The sequence below is a fragment of the Pollachius pollachius genome, assembly GCF_949987615.1.
Source record: "Pollachius pollachius genome assembly, chromosome: 15".
Classification (NCBI taxonomy): Eukaryota; Metazoa; Chordata; class Actinopteri; order Gadiformes; family Gadidae; genus Pollachius; species Pollachius pollachius.
Window position 1 is genome coordinate 10064216 of NC_136948.1, and position 17128 is coordinate 10081343.

At 41.6% G+C, this 17128-nt stretch overlaps 3 protein-coding genes across 3 annotated transcripts; all 3 read right to left on the reverse strand.

Moving 5' to 3' along the window:
* Nucleotides 1–6110: 6110 nt before the first annotated feature.
* On the reverse strand, nt 6111–8804 carry rpl13a (ribosomal protein L13a). The gene is made up of 7 exons (XM_079753026.1): nt 8721–8804; nt 8106–8178; nt 7760–7825; nt 7474–7575; nt 6899–6984; nt 6649–6708; nt 6111–6364 (listed from the first exon to the last, which is right to left on the reverse strand). The coding sequence occupies exons 1-7, from the start codon at nt 8739–8741 to the stop codon at nt 6155–6157; spliced, it is 618 nt and encodes a 205-aa protein (XP_079609152.1). The 5' UTR covers nt 8742–8804; the 3' UTR covers nt 6111–6154.
* Nucleotides 8805–8995: 191 nt separating this feature from the next.
* On the reverse strand, nt 8996–10943 carry atp5if1b (ATP synthase inhibitory factor subunit 1b). The gene is made up of 3 exons (XM_079751986.1): nt 10723–10943; nt 9929–10041; nt 8996–9658 (listed from the first exon to the last, which is right to left on the reverse strand). Exons 1-3 carry the CDS (start codon nt 10792–10794, stop codon nt 9517–9519), a joined length of 327 nt encoding a protein of 108 aa, XP_079608112.1. The 5' UTR covers nt 10795–10943; the 3' UTR covers nt 8996–9516.
* A 787-nt stretch (nt 10944–11730) lies between these two features.
* On the reverse strand, nt 11731–16813 carry zmpste24 (zinc metallopeptidase, STE24 homolog). Its single transcript, XM_079752728.1, has 9 exons — nt 16451–16813; nt 15992–16138; nt 15687–15890; nt 15417–15569; nt 15115–15256; nt 14626–14798; nt 14394–14498; nt 13658–13801; nt 11731–12788 (listed from the first exon to the last, which is right to left on the reverse strand). The coding sequence occupies exons 1-9, from the start codon at nt 16556–16558 to the stop codon at nt 12564–12566; spliced, it is 1401 nt and encodes a 466-aa protein (XP_079608854.1). The 5' UTR covers nt 16559–16813; the 3' UTR covers nt 11731–12563.
* Nucleotides 16814–17128: the final 315 nt, after the last annotated feature.

Below are 17128 nucleotides of genomic sequence, written 5' to 3' on the forward strand. Positions count from 1 at the left end.
TGGTTTAACAGGAAGGGATCACTCATACTATAGAGAATTTATCATTTTAGTGATTTGTAATTTAAAAGTTGTTTTACTTCTATATTAACTATTACTAGTATCTAATATCCTATATCAATTGTTTATATATTGCTTATTGGTGGATGGGTCCAAATGTGATAAATAGAAGGACACTGCTACCTTCTGGATAAACGTGTAAGTGCAGGAAGTCGAAGAATAGACTTTATGGGACAGACCAGTGGAAGGGTTCGAAATAAACGTTTTCCCCGAACAAAAAACACATCAATTTCAGAGGCAATTTTTGGGAATGGTCATCATTAAATTCCGTGCACTATTGGTTTATTCCTATACAGTGGCGACTGGTGATCAAATTTATGGGTTGGGCACAGTCAGCAACGAGGGTCTGGGGGTCAGATATTTTTGAATTTGGTAGATACGATTTCCTGTATTCTGGTGCATTTTGGGGATGGCCACTACCTAAAAATTCATTCAGATTCATAGCCTACATCCTGACTTGCAGGGCCTGTACAAGCTTACACTGCATATACAGACCTACTTTATGTCCATTCCAACAACCATTGCTATTTCACCTATGGGTTTTATTCTGATATTGTGGGTCAAATAGCACCTCACAATCAGAACACAACACAAAGAATTAGGTTTTGGGGAAGAATTAGGCCTGGGTGATATGGCTGAAAGACATATCACGATATAAATTGATCATATTGATCGATATCAATACCTATTGATCATTTTAAAGACCTAAAAAGACTAGGAATTACCATGCTGGATTTGAACACTTCTGTTTAACACTTAATATGACCTTCTACTGTTGTTCAATGATAAATACTCCAATGTTGATACAATGAAAAACACTCAAGTATTGTAAATAAGTACCGTGTTTGTGTAACAAACCCAGCTGCTAGATTCAGTGGTCCAATCTCTTATAGATATATCTTGAACATGTTTTATATTGATATTGATCAAAAGTCTATCACTTTACGATGTTTTATTGCCCAGGCCTAGGCAGAATAGATTCAAAAAGCAGGCAAATTGAATGAAAATAGAATGCAGAACACAACACACAGTTTTGGGGCAGAATATATTGAAAAAGTAGGCAAATGATTTACTTTAAGTGTTAAACTAGACCAGTGTCTACTACTTGTAAAGAAATGTAGCCCTCCTATCTTTCTGACTTGCAAATTTGTCAATGACTTTCTGATTAAAGTCTGTCATCTCCATCACAAGTTGTTTCTCCATGGATAGGATGGCTAAGGCATTCAGCCTGTCCTGAGTCATGGGGTTCCTGAGGAAGGTTTTGATCCTGTTCAGAGTTGAAAAACACCTCTTAGCCTCTGCAGTGGACATGGGTGTAGTGATCAAAATTTTAAGTAGTGTGACAGTCTCTGAAAATACAACTGACAGGTTATTGTCCATGAATAACTGAAAAAGATCCACAGCACCACAACAGTTCTTGAATTCCTCCTTCCCATAGATGAGACTCAGCTCCGTCCTGAGCTTGCTTCCATTCAGCATTGGATATGCCTTTAAGGTGGAGCTCAGTGCAACTTCAGGGAATGAGTTGTGGTACTCTCCAAACATATTGGCCTGCAGCAAGGTGGCACTGATGAGGTGGTCTGTGAAGGCGAAACGTTCTTTGGTGTGTCCCATTATTGTATCACACACCTACACAAACAGATGACAGAGACAGAGATTTAATTTCAAGAAAAATATGTTAAGGTAACATGGCCTATCATCTACAAGTGAAAAGCCTTCACCTGAATAAAAATGTATACATATTATTAATAAAGAGTACCTCGTAAATCTGCTGTGATAATAGAAGAAATCAAATTATAGGTGTTTCTAATGTATTGAGGAGTAATATAGAAGACTGCATTGTCATGGACAATAACTCATTTCTATATCACAGACTCACATCTGCAGCAATCCGACTGAGGTCTTCCCCGAGAGCATGGCGCTTCCTTGGCAGCTCAGAGCCACTGCTTTGCTCCGACACCATTGTGTGGATCGAATCTCTGTGAGTAAAAAATATTTTTATTAGTCTTATTATTAATATTTACGACTATAATAGAAAATAATAATAATATAAACACTGCTAATACCTTATTTTTTGTATCTCCTGTAGAAACTGCTGAATGCATCCATTGATGTGAACTGCATTTGTGTTTCTCTTCTGGAGCTTGGCATAGAGGAGTTCCACATGGAGCATGATCTGATGGAACAGTTGAAGGAAGAAATTAAAGTCAGGATCCTCCAATAGCCTAATGTGATCTCCTGCTTCTTTGTTGGTTTTGTCGTCATAGCCAATTGTTGATCGAATCCTCCTAAAGCATGCGATTAGGTCTTCTCTGTGTGTCCCAGAACTTTGAAACAACAGGCAGGGGAAACAAAAAAAAGGCATTAGCTACTGGACACCCAGCTAGCCAATTCCAATTCACATACATGTTTGAGGAAAAGCTCCGAGTGTATTCTCTCCCACGATCGGTGGTCTGCTGAGAGATCGTTAAATCCGGACAGTCAGGTCCCAAGTCCTTCACCCTCTTCTTTTCCACATCTGACCGACGGAAAAATGGTGATTGACGTAAAGACACAACGGAATTTTCTTTGACTATGGTTTCCATATTTGCTTTCAAAAGTTTACGAGTATCTCCTGCTAGTTAGGCTTCTCTCTTCACTGCAAGTCGTCGTTTTGGCTCAAATGCTGCCGTGGTAGCCTATTTGATTCATTCGCTGAATTGTCATATGTAATATAAAAAAGAAAAACAATGCCATTGGTCTGGGGCCAAACCATGGACCAATTCATTTTCTTGCAGCAACGAATAGCGGTCTCTGCTTGATAGAACGCAAAATGTTTGGTGGCCGGTCCCGACTTGGAGGGCTTTTTTTCGAATGACCAATAACAAGCACAGCCCACAGAATTGACGTTCAGAAGCATTTAAATTGTTGGTGGCAGTGGCAAGTACGGTCCATAACACAATTAAACGAGGATAAACGCAATGTATTGATTTATTTCGTATTTATAGTTGGCAGATATATTCGAGTGAATATTTCACGGAGGGCCGGCGCCCTACCGACCTTTATTGAACCTCCGCCACTAGTGCTTGAGGGCCTTTAATACCCAGATTTGAAGGCATAATTCAAATCGTAGTGTTTAATAGCCTACTTTAGTCTCCTAGGCCCACAATGACTCACAATTTAAATCACTCGATCCCTACTTCCATTGGGAATACAAATCATGCGATGTGATTTTAAAGTGGTTTGAATCGCTAATGTCTTGAGGTACCTATATCAGTCCAATTAGATGTCAGACGCAAAGGGTCATCATTAAACGATGTCACGGTTCAGTGATTTTAAAGTGAGAACATCCAAGAATGTAGCAGCCTGTCTTTCCGTACAAGTTGGGCCTGGCTGTTATTCGTAAATTAGAAATACTTCCTCCGGAAATGGTCATCCCATCTCTGCCTGCTGAAAGATGTTTTTGGCAGATTTTGTGACAAGACGCATAATAGATTGTATTTGATGGCTGCGCCATAAACACGCATCTAAATAGTGGCCATCACTATACCACTACTGTCCCAATATGCATGCAATTAACAAGGAAATAGTCATAAATAGCTTTCAAATTGATTTTTATTTGGCAGTTTTTTTCAGAGACAATACTCTGGAAACATAGAGCATGTCAAGCAAATGTTTTCTCTAGACTTCCTATGAGCTTCCTGGTCATAGGGTGGGGTCACCACCCAACCCCTTCAGTAGTTCTGGTCTAGATGCCTGTTGATGGGGAAACAATACAATGAAACCAAGGATGGAGCTCAGGGACCTCTCTACACTGGAACCACCGTTCAGCAAAACTCAGGAATCAGATCCGATTCTCATCAAAGATAATCAGCTTTTAGCTAATGTCTTCATCATAGTCAAGCATGGCGGGATTAAGAGCAGAACAATACTGGGCATAACGGGCTCACCTGTGCCAGGGGGCTTCCCCTCTTTAGGGGCAGCCCACAGTCTTTAGGGGCTGGAATGACCATCTCTTCCTGTAGAATAAAGTAAACCTTAGACAGCGAAGGAGACTTCAATAGAATATTCTTACGAATGTCTAGTCTCAGAACTTAGTATTTTTTTATTTTCAGAGTCAAAACTCAAACAAGGGGGATACAATGACATCACAGACAAATGTATAGGACAAAAGGAGCATGTTTTATACACTTAAATCAACTACCTGTCAGATGGTACAATCCAACCCCTTCAGCCAATCAGGGGCAACGGAATTTGTACAGACCACAAGAACGGTTTTCATCCTCTTGCGGAAGGGCTGAACTTTACTGTAGGGGAACAGAGATTTAAGCATTAATTACTCCGTTAGCCTTCATAAACTCATTATTGTATAGCCATTATGTCTCAGATGGTAGTGCATGTTAAGTATCCTCATGGTAGTTAAACTCAAACTAATAACTGGAGAATCATCACAGACAGCAGGTACAGACCGCAAGCGAAGTACCATGAACACACCTTCAGTGGTACAAGTTGCTGGGTCTTGACCCCCGTCCTTCATTGTAAAAGTGGCCAGGTCTTGCCGCCCCCAAAAGTAACAGCATACCCAGTATTGGCCAAGCGGTCGCAGAAGGAGTACAATCTTGAGGGCAGCCGCAGAAATGTCTTCCTATGTAGAAAAGCGAACACATCAGACGGAGCAGGAGACCGCAACAAAACTACATTTTACGAATGTAGTCTCAGAACTTAGTATTTTTTTATTTTCAGAGTCAAAACTCAAACAAGGGGGATACAATGACATCACAGACCAACTTAACCATTCAAAAGGAACTTATTTTATATGTTTAAATAAGCTACCTGTCGTGAGGTACCATCCAACCCCTTCAGCCAATCAGGAGCAACGGAAATGGTAGGGTCCAGGAGATTGGTTACATCCTCTTGCGGAGGAAAGGCTGGAACTTTACTGTCTGGGAACGGAGATTTAAGCATTTACTACACACTTATGATTCATAAAGGAATGCTTCTTGTATAGCTATTATGTCTCAGATGGTAGTGCATGTTAAGTATCCTCATGGTAGTTAAACTCAAAACGAATAACTGGAGAATCATCACAGACAGCAGGTGCAGAATGCAAGAGAAGCACCATGAACACACCTTCAGTGGTACATGTTGCCTGGTCTTTCCAGCCTGACGCAAACCAGCGGTGGCAGAAGTCGTACAATCTTCAGGCCAGCCAAAGAATCTTCATCCTCTGTAGGAGAGAAGACGTCAGACGGAGCAAGAGACCGTAACAAATCTAATTTTTATGAATGTTGCGTCTCAGAACTTAGTATTTTTTTATTTTCAGAGTCAAAACTCAAACAAGGGGGATACAATGACATCACAGACTGAATCCTTATGAAGCCGAAACACGGACACATAAGGACATTTACCTGGCGGAGTGGGGTCATCTAGGAGTGGTGGCCCCAACCACCAAGAGGGTCCTCTTTGTAGCAGAGCACCACCTTTGAAGGATATATAATTATTAATGAACAGAAGGAAACGTACAGACTGAAAGCCCTGCAATGCTTGTCTCAGATGGTAGTGCATGTCAAGTATCCTCATGGTAGTTAAACTCAAAACTAATAACTGGAGAATCATCACTGACAGAAGAAGTCAACCATGCAAACCAATCGATCCAAACATTTACTCACCGGAGGAAGGAACTGGATGTCAGAGCATGTCATCCCTTCAAACTACCATATTGTTGCCTTAAAAGAAAAAAAAAAAAACTGATTAAGGCAGTACCTCACACTGGTTTAACTTTGAATTAAATTAAATACATACCGAGCTGATGTTTGGAGGCCCTGGTAGACAAGGCCCACCAACCCTGACCAGCGCTGGCTTCATGACCAACATTGGAACAGCTTTAGCTCGTGACGCCTTACAAATTTGAGTTCCTGACGCTCAAACGTCCTCTTGTGCTGCGGCTCAAACCTCGGCACTAAAACACTGCTGAAAGGCCGATAGAACTGGACAGGCGGAATACCGCTTTAGTAATAATGGATGATTACATTGATTAGCCAAGAGCAATTTTGACAAGAATAAATAGTCGGAAATGTAATAAACAGTTGTCTATCTTTATTTTCCAGACGGGAACAGCTCAGACAAGGACTCCGTATTGTTTGAGAACATCTGTGTATTTAGAGATCTTGCTCTCCACGTTCTTGGCAGCCAGTCGTGTGAGCTTGATCGTGGTCTTCTTTGTGGCGTAGCGCAGCTTTGCCTTCTCTTTCCTCTTCTGCTCTAGCGTCGCTGTGATCGCCTGGTACTTCCAGCCGACCTCATGGGCCAAGCGACCCAGAAGAGCAAACTGGAGGGCAAGACATCGGATTGTTACATAATGCAGCTTAAATCTATTAATTACAATAAAATTATTCAAGACCTTGCAGATATTTGGTCCAATGCACTAGTTTGTCAATATTTTATTAATTAAATCACTAGAATAACCAACACCCTTAATACACTAGCTAAACCTCAGCTCGACTCAGTAATCAGATCCGTTTCTCATCACTAGATCAGTACTAGGTTAAGTTCTCTTCATAGTCGAGCATGGAGGCACGTCCACCAACAGCAGTAACCCTTTCAGCTCCTCACCTTGCGAGTGGGCTTCAGGCGCACGATCTTCAGGGCGGCTGGAACGACCATACGCTTCCTCTATGGAAGGGAAACGAGTGGTCAGACACGAAGGTGACGCACCTAAACCAACTATCAGTGCTGTGTCTCAGAAAGTTGAATTACTTTATTTTCAGAGTCAAAACTCAAACAAGGGGGATAGATTTGCATCACAGACAAAATTTGGAAGCATAAGGAACCGGTAATGTAGACGTCCTAAAACAGGACCCACCTTGTCGTAGGGAGGGGGGATGCCGTCGAACACCTTCAGGCGATCCAGGGCTGCCTGTCCCCTCTTGGTTTTGTGGGGCAGCATGCCTGTTGGGGAAAGGAGTTTATAGCATGATGAGAAACGAGTGTCTGCTAGTCTTCAGCTCATTGACTTTCTCTGGACCAGCACATCATCTCAACTCAGAAAACAGAACCGTTAAGTTTATCATCAACGGATGATCAGACTGGAGAAAGTGATCCTTATTGTCAATCATTATGTACCAAGTCCACACTACTTCTCAAAGTAAAACAACTTGCACAAGAGTAAACTAAACTAGTTTAATACCAAGTGCAAAGCCAAGTTGGAAAAGTGAAGTTATCAAGGTAACTTGTTTACACCCTATTTAAAGGGGGAAATCTGATCAACGGTATACAATAACATAATCATACGATGCAAAAACATTAACTAATTCAGATATGTTGTCATTGATCGCTAGCAATAAACCAGTGTTTTCCAAATTGTTTATGCCTGGGAATAAGTGCAACTTACAGACAACATTTTAGAACCAAATCATCTGAAGGAAAACCCCCAAGTACCTCTGACGGTCCTCCAGAAGATCCTGCTAGGAGCCCTGAAGTGGTACGGCCCACGAGACGGGTTGGTGTTCATCCTCTTGCGGAGGAAGGCCAGGTACTTCACTGTGAAATAACGTCAGCACATTAACACTCATTCTGGATTTACTGTGGGGATTCAAAAAAGCTCATTGCGTCTCAGATGGTAGTGCATGTTACATATTCTCATGGTAGTTAAACTCAAAATTATTAACTGGAAAATCATCACCGACAAATCAAATAAGCAAATGGGCTATATGAATACACTTACGTTTGTTACGGTAGAAGTTTCCCGAAATGTTGATGCCCTCACATCTTACCACGACCACTTTGTGCCCTGAAAATAAGAATACATGTTACTTTGCTTATAAAAATAAATATAAGACCGCAGGTGACCAAGACATCAGGTTCACAAGCTACAGGATCTCTAACTATAGCCATGTTTAAAACGAGCACATACCCAGCAGTAGACTATCCGTGTTTAAACTAAAACATACCCAGCAGAAACTGTTATAACCATGTTTTAAACGAACACATAGACAGCAGAAGACTATCCATGTTTAAACGAACACATACCAAGCAGAAGCCTTTATATCCGTGTTTAAACGAACACATACCCAGAAGAAGCTGTTTCGCCACGATGGCAGAAAGTCTTCCAAGGAGATGGCCCCTGCCATCCAGGAGCAGAACCTGAACAAGAATGGACATGGTTAGCTTTGGGTGGGTCTTTGATATCGCGTGAATGACAGGCCGGTTGAGTATTTAGTGTTTTAACTCAAACGCTTTCCATCATCACCGACGTGAAGCGCGTCGCCCCACCGCCGCTAACTGAACTCACATGGAGCAGAAGGCATGGGGGACTGCCTTAGTTATCATGGCTATATGGGGTACGAAAATACGAAGAAAAAAAAGGTACGACCTCCGAATGTGAACGACATTATCCTTCAAATATAATAACAAAGTATTTGCAAAGCGCGTGTTCTGCTGCAAGCTGTATCCTCGTTGGTCCTCATGCTAACGTTAGCCGCATGCAGCTGGGGAGTCGCCATGATGCTGCTTAGTTGAGGAGCTACGGCATTACGTCTTACAATCATCCAAAATGACATGAGCGACCAAGACATAAAACACAGATTGACTCAAATGAGTTATCACTTCGATATGGACGGAAAACGAGTTCATAAGAATTAAATTTAAGGCACATTATTTAAAAAAGCTCTCTCGCCGTTACAGACCTTATTGAACCGGTCCGCCATGATGTGCGAAAAGAAAGACAGACGGGGTCGCCCGTCCTAAAAGGCACGGGTGGGCGGATGTGACGATATTTCTGCTTCTTGCTTGTGGGAAGAAATGGAGTAGTTTGTGACACATTGCCACCTTTTGGATGAAAAATAGAAAAACAAATATCCCCCTAACGCCCATTGGGCGTGTACTTTTGTAATGTAAATTTGGGCTATTAGGTATTTGTTACAATTAACTGAGGCCACTGATTTGAAAATGTGGTATTTAATAGTGCCATTTCATGTAATCTTGTTATACTTATTAAACAATAGTAGATACCATCAGAACATTTCACAATTATACTATCCTCCAGCAATCAGAACAGAGAACACATGACCAATGCTAGGATTTATATGGAAACATCTATGTATGCTCTTGTAGTTAAAATGCAACGTCATCTAGATTATAATATAGATATCTAGTATCTAGATTATACATCTATTTAATAAATACAAATATTATTAAGCATATTGTTTAAGGGCAATTCATCCATAGTTTAACGTATTTAGATTACAAAACACAACATAGATGGTTTGACAACAAAAGTCATTGAAAAATAGTATTTACTTATTAGTTCGTAGCTATATTGTAATGAAGGCAAACAAAACCAATGTTTTAATAGATTCAAGAAATATATTTTTTAATAACTTTCAAGCATTTCAAATACATTCATCTCACCCTCAGAGGGTGAGCAGTGCATCATCAAAATTGTTTAAGGTATTTCCGGCATGCCACGGATCACTGGAAGCTTCAGTCGTCGTGCTTCAGCATGCGGATCTTCCCCTTGTGCCGGTCGATCTCGCGCTGCATGCGCTCGATCTCCTTCTTGTGATGCTCGATCTCGTCCTGGTGGTGCTGCTTCAGAGCAGCCATCTGCTCCTGCTCCTTACGCCTGGGCAAAGATAGGGGACAAGTAAGCACCAGTTGGGTCTCGGTAGGACACAAAGTAAAATCCTACAAAAAAAGACAAACACAAACCCTGAAGAAAGCGTTAAGTAATTCAGGTTGTTTGTATACTACTTAGTTCGGAGGAAAGAAATACGTTGAAGGGAATACTTTGGGCAGAACTCTCGGAATCTTGAATGCCTCAGAATGTTGCATAAACCAAGAAAATGCGGAAAGATATTTTATAAATTGCTAGTTTGAAAAAATGGACACCTACCTAAAATACAACTCCTCCTCTGCAGCCTGCTTCTTCCCCATGGCTCCGCCCGCCTCCCTGATGGAACCTCCAGCTCCTCCACCTTTCCCAGCGCCCCCGCCCAGCGAGCCCATCTAGAGACACAGAATACAAAGATCAGGCCTCCAGCTCCACCTGCCCATCTAGTTACACATAATTGCGAGCTCCAAACTCATCCATTAACCAGGAAATGAATGGTCTCTTTGAACGGTAGGGTTAGAATGCGTTCAAGTGAAATTCAAATTTGTGTTTATCGCTATTTTTCACGACTTTTCTGAGGCCAGGAAGCGGACATGTGACATTACGGGATCACACTATATTACTTATTTTATTTCATTTGACCATATTTTATCGTTATCTACTTATTGCACTGTTTGCATTGCAAACGCAATTTCGATTCCTCTATTTGTCTTGCACATCTTTTGGAATTGAAAATAAAGCTGACTTTGAACTTTGAAGTATTCCGAGGGTCATCTTCAAGGTCAAAAATGCTATGCTGGTTCACTGGAATCCTCTAAAAGACTCCAACAGGTGTTACTTTAGACCTGTCAGAAGGTTAGCCGACATGCTGTCACTCACTCAGCCGACGTGACACATTTAATTTCCTCCATCGTCCATGTCGTTGAACGTCTCGATAGTCCGAACAAACTAATGTTATCTCCTTTCTTCTCACGTCTCCGACATTAGTCTCTTCCAGATAGATGTATATGTACATAGACGTGGTCAATTCATGTCCATAAGGATGTTTATAATTTGGTCAACTGGAAAGGTTTTACCTGATGATCGGATGCACTTCTCAACTGTGAAACGATAATGGACCTGAGTCCAGGTCGCAGAAGACGAGCCATGCTGCCTCCTGACAACAGCGTGAGGGTTAGGGTACAAGGTATAAGGGTTAGATAGAGGGTATAATGGTTAGGGTACCGGGTATAAGGGTTATTCAGACAACAGACTGCTGACCTTGTCTCTAAAACACAACACAAGACTGGACCATTATATCTGCTGATAGAAGGGGGCTCAAATCTCATATAAAGGTCAACAAACCAAGTCACCTTAATTTGAGTGTAAATATATAATTGCACAAAATAGTTTATCATAATGAAAAAAAAAATAAGGGACGGTGGTAGAAATTATAAATTGGCAAACTACGGCACAAAAGCCAGAATACATGTACAGTCACAACATGGTACGGTCTCACTTCTAATGGTACGTTCTCTACCCGCTGTCAGCAGCGGGAGTCTTCTAACCCTGTGCGGTGAGCAGTAAGGTATTTCATCACCAGATACACGCGGACTGGAGCTGCTATAAATAGTTTACTTTTTTACTTTACTTTGATTTCAGGCAAGACACCAATCTATATCTACATTTGTCATACCGGATAAAGAAAGGGGTGTGTTCCGGTATACCCGCCACCATTGTTTCTGGAAAACCAATAAATAGACTACCCCTACACAATTGAGAAATTAGTGATAAAGTAATAACACGATGACTAACCCTGAACAACTGAGATTTTAGTGATAATGTAATAACACGATGAAATGACATCACATTCACAAGTTTGCATAGCCATCATGGTGTGTGAAATTGTAACTAATATGCATCTCGATCTTTAATTGACTTAAATAAAACAAACCTAATCAAAACAAATGTAAATCTGCTTTGAATAATGGTATTCAATGTTGCGAAAAGTCTTCCAAAAGCCAAACATGGCTTCTTCTCACCCAGTCACAGTATGTCGGGGTTTAACCCCAAAACAAAATAAACTCAGACTAATAAAAACCAGAGACATTTTCTAAGGAACATTTATTATGCCGATCATTAACATGACTTATTTACAGGCATTATTGGACCCATATTAACAAGCAAGTGCATTTAAAATAATCAAACAACCTCTCCCTTGTTGTAAAAACAAGTGTAAAAGAAAATAAGGGGAAAATAAGTTTTCGATGCATGCCGTCATGACGAGGGTTAAGTTCTTAAAAGACGTCCACTTTGTAGTCTGAATTCATCGGTTATTAGAGGCACTCAAGTTCTTCCACCATAACACAGATTCTACATCGTTCCTGTCAAGCTAGACTTAGATGCATTCCTTAATTAATTAATTTGGTCTGCCAAGCAATGTTTTCATTTCAGGAACCACTTCACAATGGTTACAGTCAACATTGTCAGATTAGAAGCAACCAATCAAACCACACTTGTAGATCATTTTTTAATTTCGTGCCACAATTTTAGAATAAATTAATAGCAAAAGCAAGTAAAAAAAAGAAATCACAACTTAGAGATAAAGTTGCAAATACAAATTTGTAATAGATCACAATTGAATGCCATCTATCTTTTGGGGTGAGAACGTAAAACAATAAATCAAATAAGATGATAAAAGGAATGCTCTCCTCCAAAATGAAAATAAAGAGGATAACCTTTGACCTGTGCTCGGTTTCTCCTAAGGAGGGCACTGTGTGTTTAACCTAGAGAAACAAAGAGGCTTTCTGAGGAGATCCATGTGGCTGCAAAGGCTTTCGCTGTTTTGGTTTCGATAATTGAGTAGCGACTGAAGTTGAACTGAATAAAACAGACAGGCAAAAGGAAAAGAATCAATGGACACCAGGAGAGCCTGCTCTCAGTCCTGCTTCACGTTGCCCAGTGCCCGGAGACGCTCCAGGAGGGGAGGATGGGAGTAGTGCCACATGGAGAACAACCAGTCAGCCACTGGGAAGCCCAGGTTGTCCTTATTGAGCTTTATGAGGGCAGAGTACAGCTGAGAGGCTTTGCCCATTCCCAGGGCAAACGCATCGGCCTGGAACTCGAAGCGGCGGCTCAGGACCGTGAGGCAGAAGGACAGGAGCTGCAACGACAAGAGAGCTGTGAGTGACCCGCTGATGGGTAATGACAGGAAATCATGATGTGAGACAGCAAAGACAACAGGAGCTGTGAGTGACCCTCTGATGTAGCCTGGCTAATGGCAGACCAAGCTCAATCCTAGATTGCACGTTGGTCTGGGAAGCTGCTGTCATTTTATTCAGAACAAGAGGCGTGATCAATGGGCCTAGTTCAAATTACTCTGTACGCAATTAGCTGCATACCGTCGCTTCCCTGTCGTCATTGTGTTAAACCAGCCAATAGCGCGCCGGGGGAAAAGCCAGCTTGGTGATTGGCTCCCGCAAAAACGTATGGGAAGCAGAAAGAAATGTATTGGTCTTCTCCAGACCCTTCAGCCGGGTGAACTCAAATCGCCGGCAGAACGGGCGGGGCTACCCAGTCTACCTCTAATGGGTAATGACAGGAAGTCATGATGTGAGACAGCAAAGACAGCAGGAGCTGTGAGTGACCCTCTGATTGGTAATGACATGAAGTCATGATGTGAGACAGCAAGGACAACAGGAGCTGTGAGTGACCCTCTGATTGGTAATGACATGAAGTCATGATGTGAGACAGCAAAGACAACAGGAGCTGTGAGTGACCCTCTGATTTGTAATGACATGAAGTCATGATGTGAGACAGCAAAGACAACAGGAGCCCCCTAATGTCCCTGAGGATGGGTAATGACATGACATCACGACATGTTCGGTTAGCGGGCTGCTTGGTATCGGAGCATAGCAGGCCATTATCTAACGGCAGAGCCCCCTTCAGACGCGGATGTCTCGAAAATAATGTGTGCACTGAACCTAAAACGGTAACCATAAATATGGGACTCCTATCAGACACAATGTTTACCTCGTTGTACGGGGAGAAGATGAACTGGAAGATGATCATCAAGCCGATCAGCGTTGGCTGGCTGTCATTGAAACCAAAGGCGAGGAACAGCTCTCTGCGGCCAATCAGAACAGCAAAGAGGAAGAAGCACAGGAACGAATTCATCTGCAGGAGGGAAACGGATACCGCTTTAATTTGTATTTTAAGGAATGCAAATTAATTAGTCTTAGTTTAATCAGATTTAATTGGCTCAGTATGTTACACAGTAGACACTACTACTACTACTACTACTACTACTGCACTAGTGTGAAATATATGGAGGCTTCAAAGCCTGCAGCACATTCAAACCAAAGGAAGTGGCCGGAAGCTTTGCTTGATCACAAACCTCCAATGTCAACTAAACTGAACTATGTTTCAGGATAATTGCACTAGACTAACCCCTCAAGAAATAGCTAGATACTTATATCCCTAAAACAAGATATATACATTTACCCCTAAAACAACTTGCATTTTATTTTGTTCCCCATGACAATATGAAAAATTGACATGAAATAATAATAAATATATGTTTTGGTTGACGGCTTACATTTGGAGAACTGTGCCAAACTCTACCAAAATATCATACACGTGTTAAAAAAGAAATGTCCATTCGTGAATGTCTCAAATTCAAATTCTCAAAATAATCAATTCTAGATGATTGTCCTTCTACAAGGTGATAATGAATGATAATGACTGAAAATGACTGGTGATGAGTTACCTGACTAATCACGATGTTCTTGACCGTGTGACCAAGCTTCCAGTGGCCTAACTCATGGCCCAGAACAGCAAGGATTTCAGGATTGTTGCATCCTTGCTTCTTGTTCTGTACAAAATAACCAACATTAAATAAGTTATTTAGCGTGTGGAAACACAACCAAACTGATGTCATTAGAAATAAAGAATTCATTAAATAAATAGTGATCAAAGTTAGATTAGCATATAAAACAGACCTTGGGTTTGACTTTAGACTCGCTGGGCATGTCGTTGCCCTCTGGGTCCGCTCTCTCGTCTCCGGCCTGGTTCAGAGGCGAGTAGTCCTCCAGTAGGGTGTCAAACAGCACAATACGCTTGTTCTTGAAGAACCCATAAAAGTAGGCATTGCTGTGTGAGGAACGTTTTGAACCTGAAACAAACAACCAACCAGTTAAAGTCATATTGACGCCTGGTATCCATTCATTTTAAAAACTCTTGACTCTTTTTGTGATCAGTGAACAGTCAACAATTCCAGTGCATGGATCATAAATTATAATATTATATATTATAGACACATTTCTTGGGAAGGGGTTAGTTCAAAACAAGTGATTGTTTATCCCCCTTTCAGTTCATTTCATTGTGCTGCTTGTGCAGTCGAACTGTTCATTCGGTTTTTTTAAATCTTTTATTACATACACTTGGTGGTGGTAAGGGGGAAGCTGATGGAATGGGACATGGTGTCTTACCTTCTACTACATACACTTTGGTAAGGGGGAAGCTGATGGACTGGGACATGGTCTCGATGTCTGTCTTCAGCTCTCCCTCCGGCAGTGGAGTGAACTTGTCAAACAGGGGAGCGATGTAGTCTGCATAGATGGTGACCAGAACCTGAGGATGAGTGGGAACACGTAGAAGAGGTGCAGCACTTAGTCCCAGTAGATGTCACACCAAACGGAGGACATGGTAGTAAACAAGGTGCACATTTCAAACAGATTCTAATCAAAAGCATGAAACAGGAGGGATATCATCCTCCTGAACTCCCACTGACCAGGGAGACACACAGCGTGAAGAGCCAGGCGTAGATGAAGAAGAAGTCTCCACCGATCTTAATGATGTGGAGGAGCAGCGAGGTCACCGGGAGCAGGATGCACTGGGTCACAGCAAACTTCTTCACAGCGTCTTTAAGGAAGAATCCCAAAGTCTGGAGGCAGGTACAAATATAAACGGCCTATCAGCAATGGATAACATAGCAGCCTATAGGCAGTGAGAGTACAGTGGCATGTGCATGTTATGAAAACAAAAGTTGAGGAAAAGGTACCTGCTGATTGAAGCCATGTTTTTCCTCAATGATAAATGTGCTGTAAATACTCCAGGGAAGGCCGGTTACTGCACTGAACAGGGTGGCCAGGGTTAGAAAGACAAGGGACTGAGTTATCTCATACGCCGCACCAAAACCAAAGCGCCCTGAGACGGTCCCGGCGAGACTCCACAGGTAAGGGATTCCTCCCAGCACCAGGATCAGCTATTAAACAAAGACATTGCGATACAAAGATCTCAATAAATCGAACCAGGAGTAAGTGTGTCAATTCTCAATTGTTGCTGGAAATTATCTGGATGTCGTACCGTCCCTTCAGTCTCCGAGTAGAGCCCCGACCAAAAACTGAAGTTGCTCTTGTCCAGCTGGTAAAGGCGAGACTTCTCAAAGGTATCCGTGTCCATTATCTTCCCCAGCTCTTGTGGCACCTGAGTGGTGGACCTGTAGATCCTCCGCTGTAGAACCATCACACCTCACCTCATTAGTCACTGCCACAGGGATCCAATACACTTAAATCACAGGCATCTAAAGTGGTTCCAGTCAGATGAGCTCTATCGAGAACCGACCTTTAAATCGATCGATTACCAATACAAAATACTGCAAGTCCATATAGACCTTATTCCGGGTATACACAATATTAAGTAGAGGTTTTTATTGGTCATCAAAGCGTTTCTAAATAATTTGAGTTCAATACAGAGATTAATAATTAATTAATTAATTAATATGAAGCTTTTACGAGGAACGTCTAAATAGTCTTGAGGACTTACCTGTCTGTATGAAAGGTAAGCCTCCCATAGGTACACCGTCCACGAGAACCCCAGTACGGCCAAGAAGATCTGCTTCTCCACGGGCAGGGCCAGCATTGACTCCAGCATATTTGTTTTTTTATTGATTAGTTGTATATTACTGATTAGATATCTAGCTGGTTAGGCTAGCTTAACGAGCTAACGCTAGCAGGCTTGGTTGACAAGTTAACGTGAGTTGCTAAACCCGATTTTCCACTAGGTTCACGCACTAATGTTTAAGGTAATAGACAAAAACCCTGGTTATATCGAAAGCCAGGAGCTGAAGATAATGTTTCCACTAGGTCCCATACCAGTACACAGCTTCAATAAAGCCACTTCATTCACGCAAGCTACAACTGAGTGTAACAAAGAATGGGGTTCTCACTGCAACTATAACGGCAAATATTGGTTCCGAGGGCAGGGCAACTCAAATTATCTGAACCAACTGTGCTGTTTATGTCCAAAAACACAGTAAAATATCCCTATTTTTTTAGGGTTAGCACATTTTTTGGATTAAAACACTGAATAATTCTACCATATAAAAGTAATATTGATAACTATAAAAAATGTATTGCAAACCGTGATGCCCAATCCATTTGATTGACACAAGAATGACAGTTCAAACATTTATTTGTTACAAAGTGTTACATGTCTGTCATC